The 18,003-nt window shown below is 42.1% G+C and overlaps 1 protein-coding gene across 3 annotated transcripts; it reads left to right on the top strand.

The window, feature by feature from the left end:
* Positions 1-17,988, top strand: PLCXD1 (phosphatidylinositol specific phospholipase C X domain containing 1). Of its 3 annotated transcripts, XM_031596166.2 has the most exons (7): positions 118-394; positions 2,978-3,119; positions 7,397-7,533; positions 9,980-10,108; positions 10,852-11,007; positions 15,414-15,597; positions 16,200-17,988. In XM_031596166.2, exons 2-7 carry the CDS (start codon positions 3,008-3,010, stop codon positions 16,490-16,492), a joined length of 1,011 nt encoding a protein of 336 aa, XP_031452026.2. In that variant the 5' UTR covers positions 118-394; positions 2,978-3,007; the 3' UTR covers positions 16,493-17,988. The 3 variants fall into 3 exon arrangements, with proteins under 3 accessions (XP_089982579.1, XP_031452026.2, XP_089982571.1); XM_090126453.1 differs by lacking the exon at positions 9,980-10,108 and having other exon boundaries at positions 1-394; XM_090126445.1 differs by lacking the exons at positions 118-394; positions 2,978-3,119 and adding an exon at positions 8,893-9,085 and having other exon boundaries at positions 7,434-7,533.
* Positions 17,989-18,003: the final 15 nt, after the last annotated feature.

Here is an 18,003-nt window from a genome sequence, read left to right as displayed (position 1 = left end):
AACATGGGCCCTGATCCCCGTTCTGCTGCTGGTGACCCATTAGGAAATCTGTCCTACGGTAGAAAAAGAGTTTGTTCTCTTTATTCGTTCTTTTGCCTGTTGGACAAAGCAGGCAGTTAACGTACACGTTCGAGCTATTTTGGAGCTGGTAGATTTCCAGTGCAGCTGCAAGACGGCTGAAGGCTGTCCCCAGGCGCTCCTTCCCTCCTGCAGCAGTACGCTCTCAGCCCGCTGAGCGTCCCACCGGCGCTCGGGCTGACTCCTCCCGCCCCGGCACCTTCCCAAACCGGCTGCCCGGAGCCGGGAGAGGGCGGGGTCGGGCCTCTTCCCCTTTGGCTCCTGCGCGGGTGCCCCGAGGAGCTGGGATGGGATGGAGGCGAGGCGGCTGCTCCGGGTGGGTAAGGCGGGAGTGGAGAGGGAGGGGGAGTCTGTCTGCCCGCGGTGAGATGGCAGGGTGCAAGCAGAGGGTGCTGTAACGCCGTGCGGTGTTTTTTGGTTTTGTTTTCCTCCTTTCCACCTGGCAATTCAGTCCTCGTCGTTGCAATCAGTGTAATTCACATGAAAATCTCTCGTGTAATTACCGTGGCGTTGGTTTGCTCCCGGTTAGGCTGCAGCCAATGCTTTAATTATGTCGTCCGACGTTCGCCAATCTCATTTTCCTGACGGCTTTTTGCAGCGTTTGGCCGTCGGGTCCCTGGCACACCCGGCCCCTCTGCCGTGCTGGGGGCATCCCGGGGCGATGCCACCCGAAGCTCTTGGCGTATTTCAGCCTTACTGCTTGTTTGTTGTCTGCGTCCCGGCAGAATCCTCGCGTTGTAATTAAGCTGCGTAGCACGATTAGGTTAGAAAGCGGGCGGGAGCTCGTGGGCATTGAGGGTGGTTCGTCGTGGCAACAGCGTGCAGAGGATGGCTTTGTCGTCAGGTTCTTGGGCAGGGAGGTGGGAATAAAGGCACTGCTCTCCTTTGCGGAGTTTGAGATTTACTTATGAAAAGCGGTAGCTAGCAGTTACAATTTCATTCTTCCAGGCGAGCCTTGGTTTTGCCTTAAAGGTCATGCTGCATCCTAACCGTGAGGTGGCAGCTGAGTTAGGAAGTAGTGATATGAGCATCTCAGGCTTGTGTTCTGCAGGAGCACAGCCAAAACCTGGTTAGATCTCTTTTGATCAGCTCGATCTTGCTATTTCTGCTCCCCACTGGCTTCCCTATGCCCAAGAGGGTGCTCTTGTTGTCCCACCATGGTCAGGGTAACAGCAGCAGCTTGTGCCAGCTGGAGGACCATGGTCAGCCTCCATAGGGAACGAACATGGCAGAAAACCCCTGCTGAAAAGTGTTGATAAGCGCTGGTTTCTAGCCTCTTTTAAGTTTGGCTCATTGAAAGGTTAGTGGAAAACAAAGTCTGGATGAACCAAAGGGGAAAATCCCAGATCACATGTGGGACACTAGGGCAATGTCACTGGGCTTTTCCCTCCATCGCCGTGATATTGTCAGCATCTCAGCTGGGCTGCAGGAACTCGGTTGGATTGATCCAAAGCCGCATCAACTGTGCAGCTGGGCTGGCTGGGTGAGCGATGCTACATGCATCATCGGATGTAAAAGCAGATTGTATCTGTTATAGGTGATGTGTACATGGAACTTAGTGAAGTAATTGCTAACATTACCTTCCAGATGACCTCACGTGGCTGCCAAAAAAATTTCTTGCACAATGTTTAAGGAAACCATGGGTTCTTCATATAAATAGCATCGCTCACTTGTAAATCCTGAAGAACCAACCATCTCCCCAGACAAGATGAAGAATATGCTGGGGAGAAGCAATCTCAGGAATGAATATGCAGAGATGTGGCAAGAAGGAACAAAGATAAGTCAGGAAGGCTGGCACAGCACAAAAGCTGCACGGTATTTATCTGACTGCTGCATCTGCAGCAGAAAAGATGGAAATGTTCACAGTGCCAACTTTTTAAGAAAGAAGGAAAAAAGAAGGTGGGATATTATCACAGGTAGTCACTGTGCCGTGATCAAAAAAGTGTTCCACTACCTAGCTGGGTAAGAAAGACCCTTGAAATGAGTGAAACAAAGGAAGGCTTTTATCTTTACAAACATCGCCTGAACTTTAGGCAACATCCTACAAAGAAAAGAAAAAATGACATAGGGAGCTTGTCTTCATGTTTTGCACTGTTCAGGAGAGCACAAAGTGAAAAATAAGCAGATTAGTGCACTCAAGTGAGGGTTAGTATGATTTCTCAGCTGGAGTTCATCTGCTGGCACTCCTGACCATTGCAAACTTTGCAGAAGATCTTGGAGAGATCCATGTTCAAGAAGAGCAGTTCCAGAGTAGCTTTCTGGAAAGTCTGACCAGCTGAAGTTCTCATAATCATGGGCTCCATAGGGATGATAAGAGCAGATGTCAAGAGATCTTCTCAAAACAGGGAATAAGAAGATGGAAGTTTTCCCTTTTGATCCCAAGAGTCATCTTGATGTGAAAATCCATTGTCCAATAGAAGAAATGAGGACTTGTCACAAAGGCATTGATCTGGCAGCTGGTATGGTGCTTTGTGATCTCCAGGGTCCTGTGGGCAGCAGACTCAGTCCCTCTCCCGCTTCTGTCAAGGATTCAGGAAGTAGGCATTTTTTCCCACTGGAAATGGGCTGCCCTTCATGATGTTGTAGTAGCCTTTGTAGATAATCGTTTTTCCACCATCAGAGCCTTGTTTGCTTTGGCTGCACTCTTCTTCCAGTTGATTTGTTTGCCAGCTTGAAGCCAGAACGTACCTTTGGTGTCACATCGGGAGAGTGTTGTCTAAAGCAGTGAGTTCTGTGATTGCAAAGCTCATGACCTTTTTGAGAGAAAGCTTGTCATTTTATAGCTGTTATTTCCTATTTATAGGAATAAATGCATTCTGCACAGGTCCAATGGGATTGTGAAATGATTTAACGACTCTTATTCATTTTTTTCTTTCTTTTTTTTTTTTTCCCCTCACAGGACAGTCTATGAAGTCTTAGGACAGTACTAATGGAAGGCCCTTTGCAGACCTCCATTCACATGTGCCATGAAAATGCTCAGTGGATGTCAAAATTACCAGAAACGCTCTGGGATATTCCCCTCTTCAACTTATCTCTTCCAGGTAAAGATTAACTTTTGTTCTCTGCTGTTTTGTTAGCATGTCATTTAAGCACTGGAACATCCTGCTTGTTTTATTTCATGAAGGCCGTTTTTTTTCATTGAGGTCTGTGGCAGGCAGAAGGGCCAGGGGGAGTATTTTGGAGGTTTTCTTAGGGGGGAGGGAGGAGATCTTAAGGGGAGAAAATGGGACTTCTGTAGCATCAAGATGTGCAAGGTGCGTATGCATCATCATGTCAGATTAGCGTTAATAATCTGAGCATTTGTTTATTTTGGCTACGGTGGAATTTTCTAATGTGTTATTAACACTTTTTTTCTAATTAAAATGACTCCAAAAGGAGACAACATTTCACCTTATTATTTGTTTCTTTGCACTATTTGAAAGAGGCTGGGAAGTTATAGGAGAAAAAAAAAGAAGAAGGGAGGAGGATGGGGACTTGGAATTAATGTATTTGTTTTTATTAATGTAGATAAGAACTTTACTGCATAGCTGCTGGTCCCTGTTTCTGAAAACTAGATGTATCCAATTATGGGTAAATATAGTTGCATTACAGCTGGTATCTTCATTGGCGCTACAATCAGACTTGCTTATTATTAGCTTTTTAAAAAATTATTATTATTTTTTGGTCATTGCTCTGCTGTCTTGAGCAGATTTTTTTTCCTCATTCTGTCTGAAGAAATTTTGGGAGAACCTGCTTTCACTGGCTTGAGGGAAGACTGTTCGTTGGAGGACTGTTAGCTCTTGAGTGCTTTGCTGCAGGCAGGGCTGCGCCACTCCAGCTCAGGCTGCCCAGGGCCCCATCCAACCTGGCCTTGAGTGCTTCCAGGGATGGGACACCACAGCTTCTTTGGGCAGCTGTGCCATCACCTCACTTCCTTCTGAGTGAAAAATTTCTTCCTAGTATCTAATAAATTTTTTCCCTCTTCTAGTTTAAAGCCATTCCCTCTTGTCCTATCATTATCTGCCTATGTAAAAAGTCAGTCTTTCTATTTGTCGTAAGCTCCCTTGAAGTGCTAGAAGGCCACAGTGAGGTCTCCTGGGAGCTTTTTCTTCTCCAGGTTGAACAAGACCTGCTGCCTCAGCCTGTCTTCATAGGAGAGGTGAACCAGCCCTCTGGTCATCTTTGTGGCCCTTCTCTTGACCCACTCCAACATATTTATGTTTTTCTTGAGCTGGGGGCCACAAGCCTGGACACAGAGCTGCAGATGGGGCCAAAAAAGGCAGAGTAGAGGGGGGCAATCTTTTCCCTTTCCCTGCTGGCCATCACTCTTCTGATGCAGCCCCAAATACAGTTGCCCTTCTGAGCTACAAGCACACATTACTGTCTCATGTGCAGCTGTTTGTCCACCAGGACCCTTAAGTTGTTCTCCAAGGGGCTGCTGTCCAGTTCTTCTGTTCTTCTCCCAGTCTGTACTTGTACTTGGGATTGCACTAACCTAAGTGCAGTGCTTGGCCTTCTTGAATCTCAATAGGTTCTTGTGGGCCTATTTTTCAAGACTGTCCAGGTCTCTCTGGGTGGCATCTCTTTTTTTCTATTAACTGTACCACTCAAGTTGATGTCAGCAAACTTGGTGAGGGTGTGCTTGATCCCACTCTCCTGATTGTTGATATATATCTTGAAGAGCATCAGTCCCAGTGCAGACCCCTGGGGGACGTTGCTTATTACTGACATCCACCTGGACAGAGTCTTTGACTGCAGCCCTCTGACCATGACCATTCAAACAATTCATTCTCTACTGAATAGTCTACCCTTCAAATTCTTATCTTTCCACTTCAGAAACAAAAAATGTTATGTGAAACCCTATCAAAGGTCCTGTAGAAGTCCAGGTAGATTATATCAGTTGCTCTTTCTTTGTCTACTGAAGCTGTCACTCCATGATAGGAGATTACCAGGAGGTAGAGCAACAAGATAAGAAAATAAGTATCTATCTTATGATAGAAGATAAGTAATCCTCTTGCAAAAATCATTAAAAAATCAGTGTTCCTTGATATGAAAGGAACCATGTTACTTCTAAAGGGCTTTCATAGTGGTGTTTCTTGCTAGAATGCTGAGAACTTGTTGATATGTGCTTTTGACTTCTTGACTCTACTCCTAACAATGATCTTGGTATTCTCGTGAATGTTTGTTGTTTTCACAGTGAACAGGCAGGAAGAATGATTGAAGAACTATATGGAGCTATGTCAGAGAGTATCGAGCTGGATATTAGGAGAAGTTTCTTCACTGAGAGGGTAGTTGGGCATTGGAACAGGCTCTGCAAGGCAGTTTGATCATGGCCCCAAGCTACCAAGAGTTCAAGAAGCATTTAGACAACACTGTGAGACATAGGGTTTGAATTTTGGCTGGTCCTATGTGCAGCTAGGAGTTGGAGTTGTGATCCCTGTGGGATATTCTTTAATTCTAAGACAAGTCAATTTCAACAAACACTTGATGATTTTACTGTGCACTGCAGGTCATGTAGCTTGAAAGAAAGCTTCTTCTCCAGCTGACCTACTAAACTGGTCTAGCTCAGATCAGAATAGAACAAAACAAGACCAACCAGGTCAAGACAGCTCTAGCAGGTTTTCAGAGGGAGCAATGTCTGAAGGAAACCCAATTCGGAAACAGAAGCTTACTCATCTTCCCACAGAAGCCAGCCTTGCCCTCCGGTCATTAGGGCATGATAAATGTGTCATAACCTAAGGGTTATGAGATGACTGGGCTCAACTCAGATAGAGAAGGTAACAAAGCATGCAAGAAACTTGAGAATGTGATTTCTGAATGCATGACAAGGAGACAGAGGCAACTCTTAGCAGTTGGCACTCTGTTGAACCAGGTTCAGGACAGGAGTTGTTTAGAGCTTTGAAGCTGCCTGGTTTTGTGCTAGTTCGCTATCTTTGAATCAAATTTGCTGTATTGTGGATATACCCTTCTTCATTTTAACTTGGTGATGTCACATGAAGACACCTAAATGAAAAGTTATTATCCATGGTAATGACATCAGCAGATGCAACGCCCATTGATGGAATCATGTTCACTTCTCTTAGACTTGGATTTGGTCCATGGATATTTAATGGTTTGATTCATACATCTTTTAAGACAAACTCTTTTGTTTGAATGTCCTCACTGCCAACGTTCCATCTGTGATAACCTTGGTTGGGTCATTTAAAGCAGGAAAATATAGACATAAACTAGATTTCAAAAGGAACAATAGTTTATTGTCTTGTTCTATTATTGAATGTTTCAAAGAATTTTCTTTATTTCAGATATGATCTTGTCCTTTCGCTTTGGCAACTAGAAGTATTGCCACTGGCACCAGTTTAGACTGACCTTTTAAGAAGCTGGTTTCTAGCATCAGTGATTGCTTTGTTTGACATAGGATTTAAAAAAAACCAAAATGATTTGCAAATTCCTTGCAGATATCCTGTAAAGATCCCAGCAAATCAGGTCATCAAGTTTTTAGCTGTTCTTATTGATGCTTTAGGAAATGAGAAGAAATAATAGCACAGAAAAAGCTAGCAAGATCACTGACTGCCTGTCCTGAAGGCGTTGTAAGTTGTATCATATGTAAATGAACCTTTATGACAAGATGTATCAGATTTAAGGCTTCAGAGTCAGGCTGGGCATTAGGAGGCATTTATTTGCTGTGAGGGTGGTCAAACACTGGAATAGGCTTTCTAGAGAGGTAATTGATGCCCCATGGCTGTCAGTGTTCAAGAGGCATGTTGATCAGGCAGCTGGACTTATGATCTTGGTACATTCCTTCTGTCTATATTCTGTTCTGTACTCTTCTGTATTCAAGAAATATTTGGATTTTGTGTTGAGGGACATGGTTTAGTGAGTACTGTTGATGATAGGTGGATGGTTGGACTGGATAATCTTGAAGGTCTTTTCCAACCTTGGTGATTCTGTGATTCTGTCAGCTGTTTATTTCCCCAAAAAAGAGAGTTTTCACAACAAGATACTTGTTTTGGTGGAAGGCACTCATTGAAATGAACTGTTTTAATGCAGTATAAAGCAAATATCAACAATGATATGGAATTTAAGTGGGAACTGCTTTAATGAAAAATACTGAAAAGTTGCAGTGCCATCCTTTTATGTGGATTTCACATTAATAATGCAGGTGACTGAGCTCTGTAGGAGCCTACCTTTCTGTCATAACTGCATAAGCTGTCAGGCAACATATGTTTGTTTTGTAAATGAAGAGACAAGTCAGGTGTGTGTGTGAAATGCAATCGTGCACTGTGGTGCTTGAGTAATTAAGAAATGACGTGTATTTTATGTTTATTTTTGTATTCTGTAGGGAGCCATGACACTATGACCTACTGCTTGGATAAGAACTCTGCTGTTAGTGGCAATGAATCCAAGTTGGTGAAGTTTTTAAATAAATGTATGCCCTGCATTGTACGCCCCATTATTATGAAGTGGTCCATAACACAGGTAAATGTCTGATGTTCTCAAGCCTGAACATATTTAAATGTTCTGTGCTGAAGTGCAAAGTATGGTCATGTTCTCCCATAAAGCAATGAGAGAACAGCCAGCAGCTGTCATGAAGTACCAGTGCTGTGTGTACCAGATCTTCATTTGTAAGGAAAAGTCGTTCAGCTTGGACAGGAAGGATTCACAAAGACGTTGCTTAAAATTGACTACTAGAAATTCGTCTTCCTTACAGTTTTCTTATTGTTATTATTAACATTTGATATTACCCTAATCAAAATAAGTTAGTTGAAAGGTTTTTCTTTTCTTGCACTTAATTCAGAAAGCAATGTCCTTTTTATTGTCACTGTTGTGTGAGGTGCCTGTTTTGTACTGCTTTATTGTGTAAATATTTCAGTGACCTGCAAAGGCAAAAATGTCATTTAAGGGGACTTTAAAGATTAAGAGAATGAAGTGACACTTCACTTAAGGTTTAGTTCATTTTTATAAAACAACTGAATTTTAAGCTAGCAGTTATCTCCCGCTGTTCCTCACAAATGTATGTTAAAGATGAAATTGGGGATTGTAGTTTAAGTTAGTGCTTTTGAAGATTTTTCTAAAGAACGGACTTTCATGTCATCAAAGAGACACCAGAAATCTTTTCACTTTCGTTCTTTTTGAAGGAGTAGTTCATTAGTAGTGACTTAAAACTGAATAATTGAGAAGTGGCAATAATTATCCTTAGGCTTCTTCACTTATCGCAGGGTCTTTTCTTGAACCATTTTTTTTAACTTTGGAGCTCATGCCAATGATGAGTTCAGATCCTCCTCACCTGCCAGTTGCTGGTGGACAAGATGTTCTTGATGGAGATAAACAAGCTCCATGCATCATTACAGTCATTATCTGGTCGGAGCCCAGCTTGCTGAGTGGGAGGTGGCCTGGCAGATGGGGAAGACCTGGCTGCAGGCCTGTCCTGTTTAGTGCCAGGTTGTCTCTGCAGGAAGGTGATTCTGTCCCTTGGTATCTGGAGCAGTGATCGAGTTATCTTGCTGCTGGATGGCGTTCCTGGATGGCCCTATGCCAAGCCCCAGCCCTGACTGTTATGTGTGTCAGCCTGGAGACCCATATATTTCCTATGAAATGGCTGACGTCAGCTCTCAGCCTGGATGTCAGGTGTGAGATAGCTGTGCTGAGTCGCCAAAACATCCTCTTTTTGCACTTGGAGGCAATAGTTGTGCTGTCTGATTTAGTGTCCAAATCCAAGTGACTAATTAAGGGGATTAATCTTTCTAGTTTTCCCAGTCAGTTGGTAGAAAGAAAGAAATTTGTCCAAAAGGCAGTTCACAGCAACTAATCAATCTGGTGCACTTTCTGGTCACAAAGGTTACATATGACCTACAGCCATACATTTTCTGCACCCCATGTGGAAGCCAGTCTTGGGCATGGATCACTCCTTTGGCTTCTCCAGCCTGGAGGAAACCAAGCAGTGTGGAGGATGACACTGGCAGCTCCTATGATCCTTCAGCACCTGAGGGCATCTGCAGCTCAGATTGAACTCCCCTCCATGAGCATAAAGGTGGATGGCTAGAGCTAGGCAGGGTGAACATCCTGCCAGAAATCTTAATTTCTGTCCCAGCACTAAGAAGAGTGGTTATTTTGCACAACACCTTGCACTGGTTTTGCTTTAATTGAATCCTATCTGACTTAAATTAGTACAGTCTATTTTTTTTTTTTCTGAAACCTAATAGCGTTGTCCATACAAGCAGGTCGAACTGAGACAAAGTAGGATGTCAATGTATTAAATTCATTTGATTATTCTCTCTTAGTGAAAGAGGACTGTGATAAATATAAGAGATGTGTCTTTTGGGACATCTTGCCCCAGACTCAGCTCTGTAACCTGTCCCGTGTAGCTCTCAAAGCCAGATGGAGAGAAATCCAAGACAGAAGGCCTGTTTGTAGGACTTCTGCGAGTTAATTCAAACTTTTAAAGAGACTTTATCCTAAAAAGAGAACAATAGCCAGTACTTTTTTCTATTTTTGTTTTTCCTTCCATTGGGGATGAGTGAGGTCCATAGAGACAACTATGGTAAAGTCTTTGATCTAATAAAATAAATACAGAGTTTCTGAGGTGCTGATCCTGCAAGATTTGTTCATACAAATAGCCTTGTGAACAGAGATTGGGTATTTATGCGCAGGTTAATGGATCTTTTAACTTTGAGAAGACAACAAATGCTGAAGTCTGAAACTAATCTAGCCTATATCTGGAGTATATTCCACGGGGAAATCAGGATCCTCTTGTTAGATAGTAAAATAATTTGAAGCTATGACTTGGTACCTTACAGTGCCATTTTAAAGAAGAAAGATGTGGAAATGGTAGGGCTAATTTGGTATACCTTTTCCAGTTATCTAATGTGAAGGAACAAACCTCTTTCAAACTCTCAGGACCTTTGTCTTCTGTTTAACTCTCCAGGTGCTAACTGTGACGGAGCAACTTGAGGCTGGAGTTAGATATTTGGATTTTAGGATTGCCCACAAGGCTAGCGATCCATCTATGAATCTGTATTTCGTGCATATGGTATACACAACAGTTATTGTACAGGTATTGCCCTTGCCTTTGGAATGGCTATACATTCTATATACATGGCTATATAAAACATGGTGCTGCTTATTTTATGTAAGGGCCATCCTAATCTGAAAATGCTTCCCCAAGGTTTTCTGAATAGGTTATTTGTTTTCCTAATGAGAGGACTTTGAACTAGAGAAAGTTGGCAGGGCTGGTTACTGAGCTGGTTTCAGCAGCTGCAATTAAGGTTTCAGTGTTGATCAGTTTCTTACCCTCAAACTGGAACTGCTGTGCCTTGCTCTCTACCACCTATGTTCTACCAAGTGCTTTATGTTTCTGGGGTTTATCTTGTGTAGTCCAAGGATGCTATCCAGGGCAGTCATATTTCCCCAGTACAGACAGAAGTTACTAAAAAGAAGGTATCAAGAGCCACCAACATTGTGTTTGTCCTTGAAGAAGATTGGGAAGATGGGTTTACTGATGATCTGCCTTTAAGGAGATTGATGGGTATTACCAAAATACAAAGCTATTAAATGTAGTGTGCTAGGCCTACAGCCGGAGTAAATCAGCACAAACCTGCAGAAAGTAGGTTTTTCTGGCTTTTCTCTCTGAAGCACCTTGTGGGCTACAAGATGTCCATACTCTGAAAACCTACATTGATTTTTCATTACAGTGGTTGTGGTTCTATCCTGCCATTAATGGTTTCATTAATGGAAAAGTTTTACTTCCTTTTCTCTGCATGGCATGATTTTCTAACTTGCCCTGACTCTCTCTTATAGGATATTCTGTGGGAGGTGTTAAAGTGGTTGGAAACTCATCCTCAGGAAGTTGTTATCTTGGCCTGCAGAAATTTTGATGGATTAACTGAGAAACTTCACTGTCATCTTATTACTTGTATAAAACAGATTTTCCAGTGTAAACTGTGTCCAAGAAATGTAAGTATGAGATCTTTCTCTGTTTCTTTTAAAGGACGATGTATTACAGCGTGTTGTGGTTTTTAACCCTGCAGGTGGCTGAGCACTACACAGTCATCTGTTCACTCCCCCTTTCCCAGTGGGATGGGGGAGAGAATCTGGAAAAAAATAGAACTCATGGGTTGAGTTAAAGCTATTTACTAAGATAGAGAAAAGAGAAAAGATAATAGTTATGAATACCTATATCTATCTATCTATAAATGAATGTATATGCGCCACACAACCTGACCAGCACCCAGCTGGCTCCCCTAGCAGCAAAAGAGGGAGAGATGCCCTCCCACCCCTTCAAAACTCCTTCCACATGATGTCATATGGTATGGAATATCCTTTTGGCCAATTCAAGTCAGCTGTCCTAATTCTGTCTCCTCCAAGCTCCTTGAGCCTTTTTATGAGAATGGCCTTGGCTCTGTGCAACACTGCTTGGCAGCAACTATCAACGTTGGTGTGTTATCAACATTGTTTTTCTTCTAGAATCAAAATCATAGCATCATACCAGACACTCTGAAGAAAACAATTCCATCCCAGTTAAAACTAAGGCACAGTGAAGTGCTTGGTTCAGTGTTTTATTTTATGCTTTTCTTGTATTTTTCTCCTAGGAAAAGTAGCATTTACTGCATCAGGGATAGGTCTTTACCTAATAAATTTGAGGAGATAAAGCATAGTATGGAGGAGGGAATTAAATTTGACTGTCATATATGTGTAGATTTGTGGGACCATAAAGGGATACAGCTGCTGTCTGCTACTCTGCCAGATTTTTGTGATAAGTGTTGCCAGACTATGGCAAGGGCTTTCAGTTTTAGATGGAGATGACTACCTTCTTCTATTGACAGAATTCAGAAGAATGCCTTTTCTTCCTTTTCACAGCAATGATTATAAGTTATTTGGTGATACTTATAGCATCGGAATAATATAACTTAGGTTGGAAGTGAACTCTGGAATTCAACCCCAGCAGGCAGACCAGACCTACTTCAAAGCCGTGTTGGGCCATATCCTGTCCATTCTTAGATAGCTCTGAAGGTAGAGATTCCACAGCCTTTCTAGGCAGCTTGATCCAGTGTTCGACCACTCTCACAGTAAACCTGTTTTCCATATATTTAATCAGAATTTTTCCTGTGGCACCTTGTGACTGTTGACTTTCATCCTTTTGGCATGCATTTCTGAGGATTGGCTGCTTCTTTCTTTCTCTACAGCCACGCATCAGGTATTTGCAGACAGTAGTAAGATCTGTCCATCTTCAGGCTGAACAGATTCAGCTCTTAGCCTGTATTTGAATTTCCAGCCCCTGCTCACCTTGGTTGCATGCTGCTGGTTTCACTTCAGCACATCTGAGTCTTTTTTATACTGGGAAAGCTCCAGCTGGACACAGTGGACTCGCACATGGGTCCACAATCTGTCCTGGTGTGTGGGATTACTCCATCCAGGCTCAGGACACTGCATTTGCCTTTATTGAGCTTCATGAGTTTTCTGCCAGAGGTGCCGGGTGAGGAGGGAGAAGGTAGATCAGTCTGAATCAGGAGCTCTCTGCTACAGCTGCCAACAGGATACAAGTTGGTGCAGAGGTTTCTGTGCATCACCAGTCCACTTGGGAATGTGGTGACACCAGCAGCTGCTGTCAGAGAGGGGCCACAATAGTGGCCTTGGCTTTCCTTCCTCCACTTTAGCTGGAGCTGACCTTCCAGACAGCCTAATAAGCTTTCAGTCACCCAAACCTCTAGAAAAGCTTTAATTTTAATAATTGGAAATTATTTGACTGCTACGTTTTGGAAGCCGAGATTTTTAGCTTTCTCTCTTGACAGGGTGTGGGAGCTTTTAGCAGTTAAACAATTAACATTTCAAAGATGCACAGGCACAGAGGGTTTTCTCTGGAGATGTGAGGGTGCAGGATAATGATGACCCTGTTTGCGATTTGAATTAATCCTTTGAAGCTGGTGGATCAGTAAGGGCTGAGTATTACCATTTCAAAGCATTTTGTACAGCAGAGTTAAAATAGAACAATTCTCAGCAAAATTAGGGGTTTCTGATAATTCAGGCCTCAGCTGAATAACAGAGGACCTAAGTGAAAACATTTTATTGTTTCCTCATATATCTTGAGCGTGTAAGTCGTGGCTGAGCAGAGCAAGACTGGAGAGGATGACCAAATTTTTTTCAGATGCATGGCCATTTTCAAAACAAAAAGAAGTGATTAATTGCAAGAGGGACAAGTTGTTGCTGGTAGTTTGTTGAAGGAAGGTGATACTCTGAGGTCATGTGACTGAAGAAGAAAAGCAAATGGGAAAAAAAAAAAAAAGAAAAAAGAAAAAAAAGCAACAAAAAGCAAATGGTATCCTGGGCTCCATCAGAAGAGGGGTGGCAAGCAGGGACAGGAAGGTGATTGTCCCTCTCTACTCTGCCCTCGTGAAGCCCCATCTGGAGTACTGCATCCAGGCCTGAAGCCTCTAGTACAAGAAAGACAGAGAGCTGTTGGAGACAGTCCAGAGGAGAGCCACAAAGATGATTAGAGGGCTGGAGCACCGCCCCTACAAAGACAGGCTCAGGGAGCTGGGGGCTTGTTCAGCCTGGAGAAGAGAAGGCTGTGATGTGACCTCATTGCAGCCTTTCAGTACCTAAAGGGAGCCTATAAACAGGAGGGGAGTCAACTCTTTGACAGGGTAGATAACAGCAGGACAAGGGGAAATGGTTTTAAGTTGAAGGAAAGAAGATTTAGGTTGGATGTCAGGGGGAAATTCTTTACAGAGAGAGTGGTGAGGTGCTGGAACAGGCTGCCCAGAGAGGTTGTGGACGCCCTGTCCCTGGGAGTGTTCAAGGCCAGATTGGATGGAGCCCTGGGCAGCCTGGCCTAGTATTAAATGGGGAGGTTGGTGGTACTGCCTGTGGAGAGGCGGTTGGAGCTTTATGATCCTTGAGATCCCTTCCAACCTGGGCCGTTCTGTGATTCCATGTTTCTATGAAAAAGAATGTTTCTGTGTTGCTTCCAGAGGGAAGAAGGATGGGCAGTGGAGATGGGTGAAGCCGAGTATTGCCCTCCTCCAGGAATGCTTTTCATTTCCAGAGGGTGTGTGACTAGTACAGTGGATCCTGCCATTTCTGTAGGTGACACTTTTGCAGGTTAGGTGGCTGTGGACCTTTTCAGAATCACCAATTCAGATTTAACATCACATAGCCTCATACTTGCTCACTTGTTTTAAAATCATCTCATGTCTACTGTCTTTCAAGACTGCATCTCTTGAGTCAAATGAAAGTAAGTGTCAGTGCAGTTATGAAGCTGTAAATAGAGACCTGTAGTACTGGTACAGGCCACAGTGTGACAACATTATATTGTGTTTAAAATTGTAATTGCCTTTGATCTGAATTATTTGTCAGATGTCTACAGTTTCATCTCTGCATTGTTTGCAAAATAAGCACCTGTGCTCATATATTACATTTCTGGTGATGTGTTTTTCTTTGTTCTTTTTTTTTTTTTAAGAGGTTTGAGCTTTAGAAAGGCAGCTGCAGTAAAGCATAGGCCTCTGTCAATCACAGATTTTGTAGCTTATTTTGTTGCTTATGTCTTAATTTTGAGGTATTTTTCTGATTTAACTCGAGCTCACACTCTCTTTCATGGATGAAGCAAGAGGGATTTCTATGTTCATTCTGGCTCTCTTCAAAGATTTGCATTAAAATGTTTCCACTTTGGTTTTTATTTTAAGTGAGAAGTTAATTGTAACATCATGAAGCTACCATTTCCACTTCACAAGCAACACAACAAAAACCCAAAGATGTATGTTAAAATACTGGGTTTGCAAATAAATAAATAAATAAATAAAATCGGTGTCCAATCAACTCTGTCCAATGACAACTTTTGGGAACTGGAAAATTTAATTTCATACTGAAACATTTAAATTAAACAGACCTGTATTAGACAATCTGGTTTTCTTCTGAGTTTTTCCTTCCCTCAATTCAGAATGACTGAGGTTTCCCAATTTCCAAAGCTTTTCCCCTTACAGAAGTCAGATTAGCATCTAAGATTTGTATTTACTTACTGAGTCTGAACAGTTGAGTTCTCATGAATGGCTTTGGTGATAAACTTGGATCAGCGTAGCAGTGCTGCCCTAACCATTCCTGTTTCATTGTGTGTTTTTCTGTAGATGGCTGTAGGCCTTTGTCCTCCTAGCTCCTCTTGCAGAATGGGTGATGCACTTAAAAAAAAAAATACTCAGCTTGTAACCCATCCAACAACTTGTCCGGATGTACATTTAGCAGCATTATTTGAACCAAATCTGTGCCTCGCTATCAAGGTGACTTCACACTTAGATATCTGAACTTCAGGGGTGCTGATGTTGTTGGCTCGCAGCTCCTGCTGACTTCAACCCAGACTTAACTTCCCTTAGGTGGTTCCGACTCTGCGGACCATGTGGCAGCATGGCTACCAGGTTATAGTCTCATATGAAGAAGATCTGGAAGTGCTGAAGCACTGTGAGCTGTGGCCTGCAATCCCATACTGGTGGGGAAACAAAACTACCACTCATGCTCTCATCCAGTTTCTAGAACTCATGAAGCGGATGGGCCGTCCAGGTACCCACACGGGGCTACTTGAAGGAAATGAGGGGCATGTACAGTAATGCAAACTAAATAGAAATAGTTGACTGGGAGTTCGTAGCATTGAGGGATATAACACTGTTATGCGTGCTGCATGCTCTAGATGCTTACTGTTGCTGAGTGCTCTTGCCCACCCATGGGTGAGTGCAACACTGCACATCATATTTCCTGGTTGTGTAAACATGTGCACAAGTGTATGTAAGCTATACCATCGCAGCAGCTCTTTCATCTATGGGATCATGTGGAAAAGAACACAAGCCCTTTCCCCTCGTTGCAGGGCAGCCAGCTGGCTGTCAATGCCCTTGTCACATATAAGAGACTATTGTCTGAGCCCAGTACTTGCTAGCTTTTACTGCTTTAGACAGCTCTAAGGATGAGGAAAAAGCAGTATGGCACTCAATAGCAATAAAGGAAGACAGCCCCCTGAAACAGTTCTAGGTCTATGAAACAATACGGAAAGATTCTTAAGCATGTTAATGATTCCCAGTGAACTAGACCTTGAGTTAATGCAATGCTGAGCAGTCTCTGCTCTCCTCAGAGGAGTATTTAATGTGTCACCTTTCACTATTTTGTTTCAGAAACATTCTTTGTTGCGGGGATTAACCTTACTGAAAATTTAAGATATATTCTTGTACACCCATTTGGATCATTGAAGACAATGACACTCCGGAGTCTTCCATGCTTGAAAATCTGGGTGAGGAAGCAGTATCCAGGACCACAAAAGGAATGTATTAACATCATTGCTGGAGACTTCATAGGAAATGATGATTTTGTCAGAGATGTGATAGAACTTAACACAAAAATTAATCCTCAGTTAGACTGTCCCAGCAAAGGGTCTGGAACAAAGAGCATTTCATTTTCAGCTTTTTAAAAAATCTTTGAAAAGCTGAAAAGACTTTGTGTGCATTTAATATCTCCTGATTTAAACATCCTGGACTACACAAACATCTGGTTAACTTAAACCAGGGATTTTTAAAAGCTCATTAAGAAACACTCTCTCAACATCATCAGGCTTACAAAGTCTTTTCTTGAAAAAAGAGAGCAGGAAGATCTTGTTGAAGTCACTATAGAAATGTGGGATAGGCATAATTTACTTGGGAGGTGTTTAGATCCTGTAGCAGCTGACAATATTGAAAGTCTCAAGAACTATTTAATATATGAGCAAGAAGTAGAAACATGTCACTAGCTGCACAAATAATTTTGTGATTTTATTTTCTTTCTGCACGTACTTGCAACCCCAATTCTCAGTATTTTATCAGTGTGAAACTAACTCGTCTGTTTCGTGGTTTGTATTGAATATACAATGTGAGCAATTGAAAAATATTTTTTATCTATCAAAGACACTGTACTGACATTCTTACTTGCCACAATCTTTATATGTACATCAATCTGGAGATCTAGTATCAGCTGTATGATGTGCCGAATATCAGTTGTGAGCCATTTCACTACCATGGTAGTCACAACATTCCTACTATTTTTAAGAGATGTGTAAAAGAACACTTTGTTCTTGTTATCATCGATGCCAGTTCTGCCACAGCCAGGCCCCTGGACAGTTTTGTCTGCTGCAGTAAAATGTTTTTATATTAGGAGCTGTAAAAACAGCTCTTACATTAGAAATTAGTTTCATGTGTCTGCTTTCTGTCTGAACTCAGACTGCTCTAAAAATACAGATCATTGACTTGTCATGCTTATGTGAGGTTTCACAACTGATCTTCCTTTATTTACCTATTTTTGTAGTACTATAGTTTTTTCCTCTTGATAAGTATTCTTTACTTGCTTAAACATTGTTTTATGTAAACTAATTCTATTTTTCTAATTTTTAAATGAACTGTGCAATAACAGATGATCATGAAGGTAAGAGAAAGGACAAAGAGCAGGGCTAAAACAGGCATTGTATAAAGTTACTATGCAGCTTCATCAATATACCTCACTTTTTATATGCACTTTGCACATAGAAATAGAGTTCAAGTGTCTGGCAAGATGTTGTGTTTGCAGTAGGTAGCTGCCTAACTTCCAAATGGATTGGCTACTTGATACCAGATCAAAGTTACCTTTGACTTCTATGGATGAAAGGCTAAGATGCTACCTCTACATGCAATCTCCCACAATTGCAGACTATGTAGGAGTGAAAACTAAACATTCCACTTAGTTAGAAGACTTTCTAAATGCTTATTTACAGTGCTTTTTATTCTTGATCTCGCTTGTGTTTACTTCATATACAGCAGTCATTCAGTTTAGTTTTTTAAAGAGTCGCCACCTGCACGAAGTACTGTTTTAAATGAGAATGTTTTTCTGCCTATCTTTTGTACCTTTCAAGTGTCTTGTCACTTTACCTAATAAATCTTTTTTGTGTACTAAAGACTGAAATACAGTTTTGTTTCT

Source organism: Phasianus colchicus, chromosome 1, assembly GCF_987193195.1.
Source record: "Phasianus colchicus chromosome 1, bPhaCol1.hap1.1, whole genome shotgun sequence".
Lineage (NCBI taxonomy): Eukaryota > Metazoa > Chordata > Aves > Galliformes > Phasianidae > Phasianus > Phasianus colchicus.
The sequence above is the reverse complement of the archived record's forward strand: the minus strand, read 5'-3'. Positions and strand labels throughout refer to the sequence as shown.

Coding starts and splice junctions, on each gene's coding strand:
- PLCXD1 (XM_031596166.2), top strand. CDS start 3,008: ATGGAAGGCCCTTTGCAGACCTCCATTCACATGTGCCATGAAAATGCT. Junction 3,120..7,396: donor CTTCAACTTATCTCTTCCAG/GTAAAGATTAAC, acceptor TGTATTCTGTAG/GGAGCCATGACACTATGACC. Junction 7,534..9,979: donor TGAAGTGGTCCATAACACAG/GTAAATGTCTGA, acceptor TTAACTCTCCAG/GTGCTAACTGTGACGGAGCA.